The following is a 14,836-nucleotide window of genomic DNA, read 5'->3' as shown; positions in this document are numbered from 1 at the left end:
TCAAAGTCTTTCTACCAGAACATTTCAGCAGACAAAAATCAAAGATACATAGCAAAATAAATCTAAAACCTTGTAGCCTTCCCTAGAACATACAAAGGCACTGCCCGCAGGACAGATGAACAATGCACATTTGGAGCAAACAGGCTGAGCTGATTCTGAAATAGGGCTAACTCACCATCCTGGAGTGCCTCCTTATGCCAAGACACAGCCCCTCTTCCTCCCTTACCTCCTACAGACTTCAGAGATCTGTGCAGTGACATGCCCCTCTGGCCAGGTCACACCAAGAGTCCCGTACCTTCTGGAATAACAATGGCCACATTCAAAGCTCAAAAGGAACAAAAACTCTTCCACCTTTCCTGGGATCAATCCTCTGCAGACTCTTCACTCCTCTTACAAACTCTGCAGAATTCTTCCTCACTCTGTTAAAGAGCTTTGTCCTGGAGGTTTCGCTCCTCTTCAGCTTCTGACCCTCAGGACTTCTTCCATGGGATCCCTTCTCCCAAGTCTGCTGTAGGGGTCTCCTTATCCCCAAGCTATCTGCTCCCTTCAGGAACTGTCCCAGGGTGCAAGCTCCTTCCAGCAGGCTCCTCTGTAGTTCCCTTCTCAGGGAAAGGAAACTTCCCCACAACCTCTCTCCCAGATCTCTTCTCTATATTTCCCATTTTATCACTATCTTTGCTGCCTGCTGTTCCTCACAACACACAGCTGTTCTCTCCAAACACTAGGTTGTTTTTTTTTTAACTGCAGTTGTTCTGAACAATTTTCTCCAAGAGTCTATGGCATAACATGGTACTGTGTGAAAGTAATGCAAGATACTCAGGTAACAAGACTGTTGTATTAAAGTTTTCCATATAAAGATGGAATCCAAAACCCAGGAGAAGCAAGTCCAAAAACCACCATTAGACGGTTAAAACATGGAGTTACGGTTCCGGTATAAATATATAGTTAGTATGCCTCTCATAACTATCTTATCGGTATATCATGCTTCCTGGCACATATTTCTAAAAGTAATTGTCCATTCAAATATCAAGAGGGACATGCCTACAGAAAGGATTTGGCATGCAATATTGGCTAAAGAGGGTTTTGTGGAGCAAAGGAATGATGTTCTGTCATCTTATCCTAATTCTACATGTGGAAGGTGGTCTAAAAAGTAAGAACCATTATGGATTGTTCTCTGAAAACATCTGCTCCATATGCAGCACTCATCAAAAAAGCTAACAATATTAGGAACCATTAGGAAAGGGATAGATAAGATAGAAAATATGATGCCACTATATAAATCCACGGTAAACCCACACCATGAATATTGAGTGCAGTTCTGATCTTAAAAAAAAAAAGATATTAGTATTATAAAAATATAGAGAAGGGCAACAAAATGATTCAGAGTATGGAACAGCTTCCATATGTGGAAAGATTAAAAAGACTGGGACTGTTCAGCTTGGAAAAGGCATGACTAAGAGAGAATGTGATAGAGGTCTATAAAAATCAGTGATATGGAGAAAACAAATAAAGAAGTGTTATTTACCCCTTCACATAACACAAGAACCAGGGGTCACCCAATGCAATTAATAGGCAATAGGTTTAAAACAAACATGAGGAAGTACTTCACACAATGCAGTCAACCTGTGGAACTTGTTGCCAGGGGATGTTATGAAGTTCAGAAGTATAACTAGGCTCAAAAAAGAATGAGAGAAGTTTACAAAGGAGAGGTCCGTCAATGACTATTACCAACGAGGGTCAGGAATGCAACGTCAACCCTCCATAGATTGCCCAGCCTCTTCAACAATTCATGATGGCAGGGTGCAATATGAAGTAAGCCCCCCTACATAAATTATTAGTTTTTCAACTGAACTTTTCTTAAAAAATAGGCAGCAGCTTTGTGTTCTTCTCACAGCTGTGATACAATGGACCTTTTATTGATACCTTTTTGTCTAGTTTATCATGCACAACAACACTGACAAGTTGAAGCAAGAGGAAATGTTTATGAATGTGCAATTTTTCTGTTAGACAAACAGTGTCATCAGGAATCAAATGCTAACACGACTGTGAGCCACTCAATACTCGTCTGATGGTAGGATGACCAGATAGCAAGTGTGAAAAATCAGAACAGGAAGTGGGGGGTAATAGGGGGTAATAGGTACCTATATAAGAAAAAGCCCCCAAAAAATCGGGACTGTCCCTATAAAATCGGGACATCTGGTCACCCTATCAGAGGGGCAAATCTAAAGAGTTTTTGTGGCCTATAAACTTTAATACAAATATGAAGCTGGAGATTTTATCTAGAACTTTGAAAAGGTGGAGATTGTCTAACACAGTGTTTCTCAAACTGGGGTCGCCGCTTGTGTAGAGAAAGCCCCTGGCAGACCAGGCTGGTTTGTTTACCTGCCGCATCCGCGGGTTTGGCCGATCGCGGCTCCCACTGGCTGCGGTTCACCGCTGCAGGCCAATGGGGCTGCTGGAAGTGGTGGCCAGTAAGTCCCTCGGCACGCGCCACTTCCAGCAGCTCCCATTGGCCTGGAGCAGCGAACCGTGGCCCGTGGGAGCCACAGTCGGCCAAACCTGCAGACTGGGCAGGTAAACAAACCGGCCCAGCCTGCCAGGGGCTTTCCCTACACAAGCAGTGACCCCAGTTTGAGAAACACTGGTCTAACACAAATCTACTCTGTCCCCTTTCCCCCCCCCCCCCCCGCCCCGAGAGGGACAGTGATTTGTCTTTTTTTTAAGGGATCAACAGCCAATAATTGTGCAACTTTTGTTGTGTTGTCTGTTTCCATAAAGTTTAGTTTCCTTGTCTGAAGTCTTACTTAATAAAGATTTTTCCACCAATAAAAAGATTTAGAAGCCTTTTCTGAGCCACAAGGAAGAAACAAAACCAAGTAAGCTTCTTGGGTTAAGACCCCCAAAAGCCATACATCTTATCAGGTGAATCAAAGAATCCTTTGCTATTTTACAAAGAAAATTAGATATTAACCAACAACAAATGTATTCAAACAGTTAAAATGGTAAATAGAAATACTAGTATGTGGTCAACAAAAACCTTTACCGGTAACACTGGGAAATGGGGAACCAGCGAAGTTTAGATTTTTCAAAGCAAAGTACTGACTTGCCTTGCCTAACTGCAGAATTCTCTTGCCTGTGTTATAATTAGCATGGGCTCTGACAGCACAGGTTCACTGCTCACATTCAGCAGGACTGTCAGTTAGGAGCAGCATAGGAAAGAGCTCAGCTAATGTTTACATTATGGCAACTCTACACACAACCTTTTAGCCAAAAACAGCACATGTACTTCTCCACAGTAAGATTTTTTTTTAATTTTCTTTGTAAGGTGAAAGCTATTTTCTTCTTACCTAGAGAAAGAATATTTTGAGCACTAAAGTTTGCTACATTTGTGGGGTGCTTCACTCAAAGAACCTGTGCTTTGCTTTGAGGATATAACTATTTAAGTAATATAATTTATTACCATAATTGCAACCTATTTTCATTTATAAAACTCATGTTAATATGTGCTTTTAGTTCATATCAATTTTCCTGCACAGAAAATGTATAGTTATGTAAATTATTCCCTCCATTTTTAAAAAAAATCTATGGGTAGCCTCTTTAATACAATGTCAGATGGGAAACTAGATTTTCTCCGACTCTGATATTCCCTAAAGCACCGCTATCGCTTTTGCAGCATGCTGTCCAGCACTGACAAAAATAATAAGCTGGAAAATGTGTTTGCATCAGCTGTGCAGTACTGCTTTAAGAAGGGTCTTCATGTTGATGCTCTCAGAAGAGCTGTCTTGTCCGTGAGGAAAATGTAATTTTAGGTACTGGTGTAGTGCAGATTATGGTGTGGGAAAGGTAAGTGTCTGAAGATTTGCATGACCTGGAGAATTCCAAGGATCAAGATATCCTAAGCAATTTTTCAAGGACTGCACTTATTGGAATTATAGGACTCACATAAAAATAAAACAGAAAGCTACCAATGCACTACAAGGATGCCAAAATGAAGAATGGTGGTTTTTCCCTGCCAAAAACCACCATTAGTTTTTCCCTGCCAAAAAAGAAAATTATTCCCCAGGGTTGAAGAAACAGAAATGATATGAAGTCTATAGGCTGTTTTCTTAGTGCTTGTACAGGTATTGTAAAAGAAGTGATTATAAACCAATGTGACACGCAAAGGGCCCAAAACACTTAATGCAGTTCAAACATCTGCAGATAAGGGGTTTTTGTTATACATAATGAGTATCTCTCCAAACTATTAGAAAGCATGTAAAAGAAAATAAATAAAGAGTTAAAGAAGACTTCTAGCTATAAAATTGGTTTTGACAATAAAAAGGCAGAAAACTACGCCTTGCATAGAAGTGTGCTGTTCTCAGAAGGCCTTTTGAAGAATTAAAGAGCCCTTGTTACCTACCCACTATTGACATGCAGTCGCCTCTGGAATACATAGGGGCAGCCACTACAAACCCTGAGACAATAGGTCAAGGTTGAGGTGTTAGCTAACATGATTTTAATTATGGCTTTGCACCTAGTGTAGGCATTGTTTTTACTACTTTAAAATGTGTTAGCTGGTTGTGATTAACCCAAGGGTTGACCAAGACCAACTAATACATTTTAAAGGAGTAATAACAATACTTATGCTGGGTTCAAAGCCATGATTAAAATCATGCTAGCGAACACATTTTCACCTATTTTCCTAATCAAGAAAAGGCCAAAGGTGTCAGCATTACACAGTTTTATGACAAGAGCACTACCTCCAGAGACAACATATTTGGGACTTATACTGCGTGATGAAGAAAAAAACCAAAGCGGCTACAATAGTTAAAAGGAATTTATTCAAATGACACTAACAAATGAAACTCAGAGTACTTAAAAAAATTACTGTACTTGCTTATGCAGTGTATGCAAATGTTCAGATTAACATATCCAAAAACAACTTGGACTGAGGTTTGCTTAAATTTTGTGAGCCTAATATCAACATCTTAGCATTGCTTATATTAAAGATTCAAATACAATTAGCAAAGCACTGACTTTGAAATCACATCAGTGCTCATTACTCCTCACATCTCCAAATGCTTATGCTTTATAGAAACATATTGACTAATCCAGATTTTCAGAAATTTGCAAAAGAGATGAACTTCCAGTCACAAGACTATGATGGCCCATAGAGATCAAAGTAAGTATATGTGTGTGTGTGTGTGTGTGTGTGTGTGTGTGTGTGTGTGTGTGTGTGTGTGTGTGTGTGTGTGTGTGTGTGTGTATCATGTTATCCTGACTTGTACAGGCTGTTATGAACATAAGGGGCCACACATTGAAACAGTGGGCAGAGCCTGTGCAAAGATTCATGCAAAAACCCCAGCGATATTTGTGTGCACTATTATCTCAGAGCTGCGGCACATACATGCGGAGAGTCCCTGACCTCGCTCCCTGGTGGGAGCTCAAGGGCCAGATTAAATTGGCTGGTGGGCCGGATGTGGCCCACGGGCCGCAGTTTGCCCACTCCTGAACTAAAGTCAGCTAAGGCCACTTCACTTCTGAATGAGAGAATTCACACCGGGATTTAAAGCTCCTTAACTAGTGCACTTTAAACTCACACCTTTGGTTCACTCAGCTTAACTTTCCTGAGTGTTCCTGCATAGATATGCCCTTAATGCGTAGATATGCCCATCCAGATGCTATTATCACCAGCCCATACGGAATTATTCAGACAAGAATCTTTATGTTTAATGCTTTTTATGTGGAATTTTATACAAAAGTGTTTGGATAAATAATTCATAATTAGTAGTTCATTACTACTTTTGCCATAGCATTATTATATGAAAACTTTTTTGAGTGATACCAACAATATTAATTTAGGAAAGAAATGGCAACTGAGGTTATAAACAACAAACATCCTCTCTCCATGGTTAAACTTTATTTACTCATTTCACCAGCCTCAAGCATCAAAGCTTCTGCTTGAGCGCTGTGTCAGAGCTCATTTTAGCAATGTCAAAACACTTTGTCTCGCACACAAACAGCACCACCAACATAGCACTGAGAAAGAGGACTGTGTGCTCAAGATGACGGACTGAATTGACTAAATACACTTGATGGGTGGCTATAACAGCTGGCTTTGATTTCACCATTCTGGGAAGCTTACATTGAGTTTTAAATTTGTTTGTTTGCTTGTTTGTTTTAAATTAAGCATTGCAGATGACAGTCACTTTGTTTTTAACATGTAGAACCTACACAAAACTACCAAGAGCCACATTAATGTTACGATGGGATAACTTTGTTGGCAGGGGAAGGAGAGAAGGTCATCTGAGGTTGTTGTGCCCCAAGCAAATTCCCTGTAATACACCAGGGAGCGAAGATGCACTGACTGGCAGCCCTTACATCATGTGCTTAAGAACAGCAGTCTACTCTCCCATCCAAACAGCCACCGAAGAGAAGTATAGAAAGTAAGGCCCTAGCTACACCTAGGTCACATCCTGTCTAGAATGATGTACAGTGCTGGATGCTCCCTTAACCCTTTAACTCCTGGCGCATACTCAATCAAATGCTCTTCTTTGAATCAGTATGAGGGGTTGCTATAACAGACCCAAAAGAAGGTTGATATACCTAGGTCCCAGAAGAATCCTCCCAATATAGAGGAGTTAAATGTCTCGTGCCCCTTTAAAAGATTATTTTAAGCGTCAGTTAGCTACTCTCCTCCCACGGTAGGTTTGAAGTACTTGGATTGATTCTCTGGCTCTGAATATGCTGGAATAGAATGATGAAGAGCTCTGTTTATCCAGCAAAGGAACTATCTGGCTGGAGACTCTAATGGAACTTAGCTAGAAACATAAAGGTTAGGCAGAAAACAGATTGAACCAATACTGTCAGTAAAATCAGAATTAGATTTAGGCTGTTGCTGCTTGAAATCTCTGGATGTTCTCATGGTTGGCAACATCCGGTGTTGCCTGGAGATGAGGAGGAGTTCAGATCTTCACAGCCTGAGGTGCTGTACCACTTGCTGGTATCTCACACCTATATGCTCAGTTCAGTTGTGCACAGATATCGAATATACTTACACTGAGTAATTTCTTGGAGTTAGCCCAGCACAGTCCACTTACTGCTTGTCAGTAACATTACTTGTTCCTTCCCACACAAGCATTTTTATCCCAACACTTTCTTTTTGGCTTTGTAATTTGTGACTTACCAGTTACAAGGCAACCAACTGGAAATATGATAAAGAGACTTTCACATTCATTGCAGCCTTCTACAAGTACCTCTCTGTACAACCTCTCTAGCCAAAAGAGGTTTTTTTCTGGCAAATTGTCTGTAACTACTCAGACTTCTTAAATCGCTCTAGACATATTTGTTGCAGTTCAATTATGTACACAAAACTTTGATTGTAGATTAAATGCTGTTTCACTCAGATTTAATAGCTTGAAACAAGGTGCTGATTTGGTTAATACGCAAGGTTTTAATGATAAGCTAGTAGCAAAAATCAAAGGCTAAGTGCATGAAATCACTAACAAGAATACTGATTAAAGACCACATAATATTACATAGAAAACTTGAAAATTTCGCATGTTATACAAAACTTCATGACTGCTAACTTGGTTAAACAGTCCTCTGTGTCCTGAAAACACAATGGACTTTAGATTAAGTATCTTGTTACTATTTTAGCTAACAATCTAAGTCTCGCCCTCAACAGCATGCACCCTATAGAAGCTCTATGACAGTGCTGCATTTCCATCTGTCCATAGTGCTTAAGTCTGTGCCTATGACTATTCTGGGAACATTGTACAATGCGATGAGCAGAAGCATTCCACTCTGGCATGTTCCTCTACACCACCATACGGAGTCACCGTTGTTATTGTCAAGTTCCCAGGATCATGACAGATTTGTTTTATAAATTGTCACAAGTGGAAACGCTGAGCAACTAGCAGCCCATTGGAGCAGATTAGGTGCCCTTTCCAAGTTACTGAGGCTTGCTCAGCTCCAATATGAAGCAGAGATAGCAACAAACTCGGCTATTCCTATAAAGGACAGAATAGAGCCTTATTTGTTATTCATACAGTGAGGCACGGTTCTTGGCGCTGAGGTTAATGAAGCCAGTCAATTAGGCCTGATGTACAATACTTTTTTTTGGCAAAACGTTCCCACCTCTGGTAGCAACAGTGGGAGTGGTAGCACTGACAAGGCTGTTGTGAGCACTGGCATTTTTAACGCTGTCATTTACACCTGCTCGGAGCAGAGATACGTGACACAGTGTTAAAAGCCACTGAGCCTTGCCTGCATGGTAGCTTCCAGGACAGCTCCTTGTGGAGGAGCTACACAGTGGGTGAACTAAAGATGCTAAATTTTCTAGTGTAGCAAAGTCAAAGAATATCTTTCCCTTTAACGAAGGCAACAAAGAACGTACAGCAGTGACTTAACCTCAATTTCACTGAAGACTCAAATAGACTAATTAAAAGAAGATTTATTCATGAGAGAGATTAAAAACACCTGGGACAACCCATCAATAGTTTTATACTCAGGAAAAAAATCAGCTTAGTTGCTGCAGGTAATCAAAGTGAATATTTCACATTTCTGGTTATTTTTCCCCTCGCCCCTCACATGTGGCAGGTCCACATGTCAGAAGCACAGTCCATATAGAAGTGTCCTCTCTACTTTTTTCCAACCCTAAGGTGTTTATCAGTGCTGTCATAACACTGTTATCCTTCTCAAATACCTCCTTTTAAAGGGACATGACCTGGTTTCTCCATTCATGTGATTATTGGTCTTGCTAGGGTTGTTAGCTTTCCGACTGCAGAAAACTGAAGACCCTTGCCCTGCCCCCTGCCTTGCCCCTTCTCCGAGGCCCAGCCCCCACTCACTCCATTCCCCCCTTCCTCCGTCACTCACTTTCCCCCACCCTTGCTCACTCGCTCATTTTCACTGGGTTGGGCAGGGGGTTGGGGTGTGGGAGGAGGTGAGGGCTCTGGGCTGTGGGCTCCAGGGTGGGGCCACAAGTGAGGGGATTCAGAGTTGGGGGGGTCTCCAGGTTGGGGTAGGGGGTCAGGGCATGGGGGGAGGGCTATGGCTGGTGGGGAGGGCTCTGATGTGGGGCTGGTGACAGGGGCGGCTCTAGACATTTCGCCGCCCCAAGCAAGGCGGCATGCCGTGGGGGGCGCTCTGGCAGTCACCGGTCCCGCGGGACCAGCGGACCCTCCGCAGGCATGCCGCCAAAGGCGGCCTGCCTGCCGCCCTCCCAGCAACCGGCAGAGCGCCCCCTGCGGCATGCCACCTCAAGCACGCGCTTGGCGTGCTGGGGCCTGGAGCCGCCCCTGGCTGGTGATGAGGGGTTTGGTGTGCAGGAGGGGGCTCTGGGCTGGGGCCAAGGGGTTTGGAGTTGGAGGGATGCAGGCTCTGGGAGGGAGTTGGGGTGCAGGAGAGGATGCAGGGTCCAGGCTCTGGGAGGAGCTCAAGACTGGGGCAGGGAGTTGGAGTGAGGGAGGGGGTTGGGGTGCAGGCTCAGGGAGGGAGTTTGGGTGCCCGAGCGGGCTCAGGGCTGGGGCAGAGGGTTGGGGTGCCGGAGGGGGAAAGGGGTGAGGGTGTCACTTACCTCAGGTGGCTCCTACAAGCAGCCACATGTCCCTCTGGCTTCTTGGTGGAGATGCAGCCAGGCAGCTCTGCATGCCAGCCCCAGCCACAACCAATGGGAACTGCAGAGCTGGCACTTTGGGCGGGGGGAGCATGTGGAACCCCCGGCCACACCTCTGCCTAGGAGCCAGACATGCCGCCATTTCCAGAAGCCATGCGGAGCCAGGGCAGGCAAGGAGCCTGCCTTAGCCCGACTGTGCCACCAACTGGATTTTTAATGGCCTGGTCAGCAGTGCTGATCAGTTGAAAACCCAACACCTGGCAACCCTAGGTTTTGCTCTTGTTTCCTCTCTCCTCCCCTGCCCCTGGCCTCCCACCCCCAAAAGATTGCCCTCTGTAATCCCTGTATTGGACAAACATTTGGGGCAAATTTTTCAAAAGCATCTAACTGACTTAGGAGCTTAAGTCCCATTTGCAGAAGTGATTTAAGAATTTTTTTTAAATGTTAAATATTCTTATATTTCTATACATCTTAAAAAATGGATTTGAAGGTAACCATAACAGGTTTCTCAATCTTCACACTTTACCACTAAAATAAGCACTCACAAACAACCCTTCCCAGGTCTACCTAGTCTTTGTTCTGGTCTAATGACCATGCCTTTGCAAACTAATTGTCTTGGCAAGAATGATCAACCAGATGCCACCTCAATCTGCTTTTACAGATAGAGGATTTACATAATTCTTATCGTTCAATCTACTCTATATCAAATAAAGTTATGGAGAGATTAAAACCACTGAGTCAGTCTCAAACACATTCACTTTAAAATCTGAAAGCAATTTGGATTTACCTTGTTTTTTAAAGAGGTTGCTGCGTACTATTTCATTCATGGACTGCACTTTTTGCTTCTGTAGTTTTACTGGTGGGATGCAAGTGTAAAATTCATACAGTAGTTGGCTGCAGATAAGGAGAAAATATCACAAATACAATTTAGATTAATTTCTTATGCTAATATGACAGATAGCAAGAGCAGTAACTACTAAAATACCTCTAATGCTTAACAAATATATTCAAGACATTTCCTTGTATTTTGTTGTGTATTAAGACTGCTATCAGGGGAGAAAGACCAACTGTTAAGAGGGAAAAACTAAGTGTTAGACATTTTTGCCCAAAGATTTACACTTGACATTTTTGCCTATTGTGCATGTACAATACAATGCAGTTTTTGGCCAATAAATCTTCTGTCATCTATCAGGAAGACATCTATTGTCAGCCAGCCAGAGTCGTGGCCTTTTTGGTAGTGCCACTTATTCTCCAAATGTGCATTGCTTTACTTTCTAATTCCACTCACTGAACGAATGTTTGAAAAGTAGGCCTAAATGTTAAACTGTATTATAATACACTCTTAAGGATACAACTCACAATCTAGAATATTCTTCTTCTTCTTCAGCACTTAGTCAAACAGTTGGCCATAGTGATTGTTCACCATTTGGTCCATTCCTGCATGGCGGCAAGGGATTGATGGCCCAAGAGTCCAACATCAGAACAGACTTGATGAACCCATGTAATAGTGGGTCTGCCTCTGGGCCACTTCCACCCCTCAGTTGGTGGAATTTTATCCTGGATGTTACTAGCCACCCAGAGAACAACATTCACCCAAATATCTTGTGGCATTCTCACTGCATGTACGCAGATAGCATCTTATGCTTTTCAGACAATGGCCCCAGTACTCTGTGGACTGGAGCAATCATAAATATCTGCATTACAAATTAAGTGATTCCATTTTATGCCCAATATTTGATGTTGGCATTGTGTGTGAAAAGCCTCCAGTTTTGCCCAGTCTGAGTGGCACAGTGTCCATGTTTTGCAACTGTACAACAGTATGGAGAGGCTATAGCTCAAATAGATCCTGAACTTGGTTGTCATGCTGAGATGATGTTGATTCTATATTCATTGTAAACCACACATGACAGATATTTCAAATATGCTTCAAATTGAACAAAATGAGCTAAATCCTTAACTGGTGAATACTGACATCGCTATATTGATTTAAATGGTGCTATGCCTATTTACAGAGGCTAAGAATCTGGCTCTGTATCCATACTGGACAGAACTGACACTTTTGCATGCAGACATCGGACACAACTAACAAAATGCTGTTGAATAGCAGCTCACCTAAGTAACTTGGCATCAAAGACTGTTTCAACATCTTGGAGGACCGATGGTATATATTTCAAGGCAGCAACCTGAATTGACAAATATATCATGTGTTAATTGTGTAAATACATGTAAGTATATGTCCTCTTATACAGCTCAATTCCACCTAATACCCTCAAGGTCCACTTAATACAATGCAATAGCAATACGTAGCTCTCAGAGACCCAAAGGTTTTGGCCAATAATGAAATCCTTCCACCCTGTCCCCAGGAATGGTTTCACTAGTGGAACTGAAGAAGTGCACACATTTCAATGAACTGAAGTGAACTAGGACGTTTCCTCTACCTTGCTCTAAAATGTCAATTCTTTATACTCTGAATTTCTCCATGGTGTAGAGGGCCAGAGTAAAGCCTTCTGTAACACATGTGCCTTATGGTGATATAATGCAAGGGGGCTGGAAGCACAATAGCCATGGGGTGGACTGCACACACTATGCACACCACTGACAGTGTTTCTAATGTTGCCACAGCAGAAGGTGGCTTTACAGTAATGCAAGTATGTAAGCAGGGCACAAGCCAGAGGCCACAGGATCCTCAGTTTCACCAATCCAGCCCCCACAAGTGTACCAGACAGGTGGCACAGATGAGCTGCAGTTGTTTGGCCAGCCCACAAGTTGTAGTAACAGTCATTGTGATGTTGCATGGAAGCACCAGGACCTGCAGAAGAGATTAAGTTTTGTGTCTCCTCCCTATCCATCTTTCAAGACTTTACTGATATGGAGCTCAAGGACTCAGGCTTTTTACTTAAAAGGTGAGTTTCATCTTGTAAGATTTCTATTCTATTCTGCTTGTCAAGCAATACAAACTTGGTAAAAGTTAGTCATAAGACAAATTACACATGTGCTACACTACCCTCCCGAGTGGGCAATAGCACACATCGGTGAGCAACAGTGTATGTCTGATGTCATCACTAACATCTACCATCAACTGCCTTGAAGAGACAATCAAAACCCACATTGTTCAGTTCCCCTAAGACTCCTGCAAGAGGGATTTGATATACTCAGCCTCTGGAATCAAATATTTTTAAAGCTACACATAGTTCATAAGCTCGTGATAAAGAGCAGAAACATTCAAACATTAGACCGCCATGCATGACCATTCAAAAGTGAAAGCTTCATAGGAGCATTAGCTTTTACTTTTCATCCTCTTAACCTGATAGATACTAAGAACTGCCTCCTAGGATTAGCGCATCTTTCAGATATGGAAACTATCCTATTCTGCAATTCTGTGGTTTCTGGTGATAGACATACACTTCTCACTAATCGTACATACCCAAAGGATGCACTAGTCCTCTTGCTGGAGGGAAGGTGGAGAGATGCTTTTGTAGTTTTAACAAATTCAAAATAAAAGCACAGTTTTAGGTTTAAGAAAAGAGAGTATTTTAAAATGCGCTTTAAAATTGTCAAAAAAGGAGAACGTGACCAGAGTGCTGCAGGTACAGTACAAGGCACCAGCACATCCACTCTGGCCTCTCATCTCCTCCTCTTCACCCCACCAACATTGTCAGCCATCATATAGTATAGAGGTTTATGAGAGGTTAAATTCTGCTTTCGTGTTTGTGACACCATTTATTATTGAGGGACTGCATCCAAAGATAGCTACCTCCATAAAAAAGAATAATCCAAAGATAGCTATCTCTGACATACACCATCGCTAGCAAAAAACCTGGTATGAACTCAGCTGCATCTCATTATTTAAGTGCATTAGGACCTGCCTAAAATCCAATTAATTGTGCTATGTTCACTAGTCATGGACACTGGTTATTCACAAACTCTGCCACCATCATAAATTAAGGGCAGCATTTTGTGTAATAATTCTGCAAACTGTAATTTGCATTGTGTAATACACTAAATCCAAAGTAAGGGAACTAAGTGTATATTAAGTGGTATTTTGGCTAACATCTTCCTGAACAAAACATTAGAACTACAAAAGCAATACTGGCACTATTTCATTTTGAAACACTAAGGGCTAGCCTCACTACACAGCTTTTGGCGACACAGCTGTGTCATTACAGCCGTGCCACTAAAACTCAGGCAGTGTAGCTACTGTTTGTCAGCTTTCCTGCCAACAAAAAACTGCCACCCACAACAAGCAACATTTGCTTTGTCGGCAGGAGAGCTCACCTGCCAACAACGTGCTGTTCACACTGGCACTTGTCCTGGCAAAACTTTTGTGTTTCAGTGGGGTGGGGGGTGAGAGTTTAACACCTTTGAAAGACATACGTTTTATCATTCAATTGCCATTGTGGACATAGCCTAAGTGTTGCTTTTACTAGTATCATTTAGGTGAGAAGCAAGTTACAGCAAAAGACAGTCTTAACAGCTGATGCAGATCTATTTTACATAGTAAATTGCTTCAGCTGTCGATAGGCCCTGGGCTATAGGAAAGGGAGTCAGAACATATGCCTAAAGCCATGGGTTTCATAGGTGCATACTGTCAACTCTGCTGTGTAACAAGACACATACTAAACAACTGCCTAACCTGCACATGGAGTGTATCATCAGCTCAACAGGGTACTACTGAACATTTGCTATTGCCTTCACACACAAGCATGAAAAATCTGCTCTTTACATTGCCAAGAGCAATCATTTCTGTCTGACTTCCATTGTCTGCACAGACCTTGATAAAAGCAGTGACTGACCATACATCATCCTGACTCTTACTTTCTACACTGACAAAGCACAGAATCTGAAATAAATTGAAAAGCATAACTTTTTAGGAAAATTATGCAGCCTGTGGATATTTAAACTCTAATAAATAAAACTAATTAAAAGCAAATTTGTTTTTATAATGAGCATTTGGAACTCATGTAGAACTTTTTATCTTATCTTTAAAAAGGTAAGAAACATTGCCCCCATTTTATAGATGGGGAATCAATGGGATGTCAATGTTAACTGAAAGCTTGTCCGGTTTAATTTAAATTGATTAGGAACAGGTTTAAACTAAACTGAAATAAGGTACTAAGTAAATAAAATTATCCACATAGGGTTGTGCACTGGATTGGTTAACCTATGCAAGTTTGTGCATTGACAAGGCCAGAGAGCTTAACTGACCACTTCAAGGTCATGCAGGGAGTCAATTGGCAG

At 42.0% G+C, this 14,836-nt stretch overlaps 1 protein-coding gene across 6 annotated transcripts in view; it reads right to left on the bottom strand.

The window, feature by feature from the left end:
- Positions 1 to 14,836, bottom strand: part of DOCK2 (dedicator of cytokinesis 2) — a 509,152-nt gene that overhangs the window by 348,400 nt on the left and 145,916 nt on the right. For all 6 annotated transcript variants that reach the window (XM_039483819.1, XM_039483820.1, XM_039483824.1 and 3 more), the window contains 2 exons: positions 11,711 to 11,781; positions 10,386 to 10,492 (listed from right to left, as the gene is read on the bottom strand). In XM_039483819.1, the coding sequence (XP_039339753.1) occupies positions 10,386 to 10,492; positions 11,711 to 11,781 (178 nt within the window). The remainder of the gene's footprint in view (positions 1 to 10,385; positions 10,493 to 11,710; positions 11,782 to 14,836) is intronic.

Source organism: Mauremys reevesii, linkage group 8 (assembly GCF_016161935.1).
Source record: "Mauremys reevesii isolate NIE-2019 linkage group 8, ASM1616193v1, whole genome shotgun sequence".
Classification (NCBI taxonomy): Eukaryota; Metazoa; Chordata; order Testudines; family Geoemydidae; genus Mauremys; species Mauremys reevesii.
Note: the sequence above shows the minus strand (reverse complement) of the source record. Positions and strands in the feature narration are given on the sequence as shown.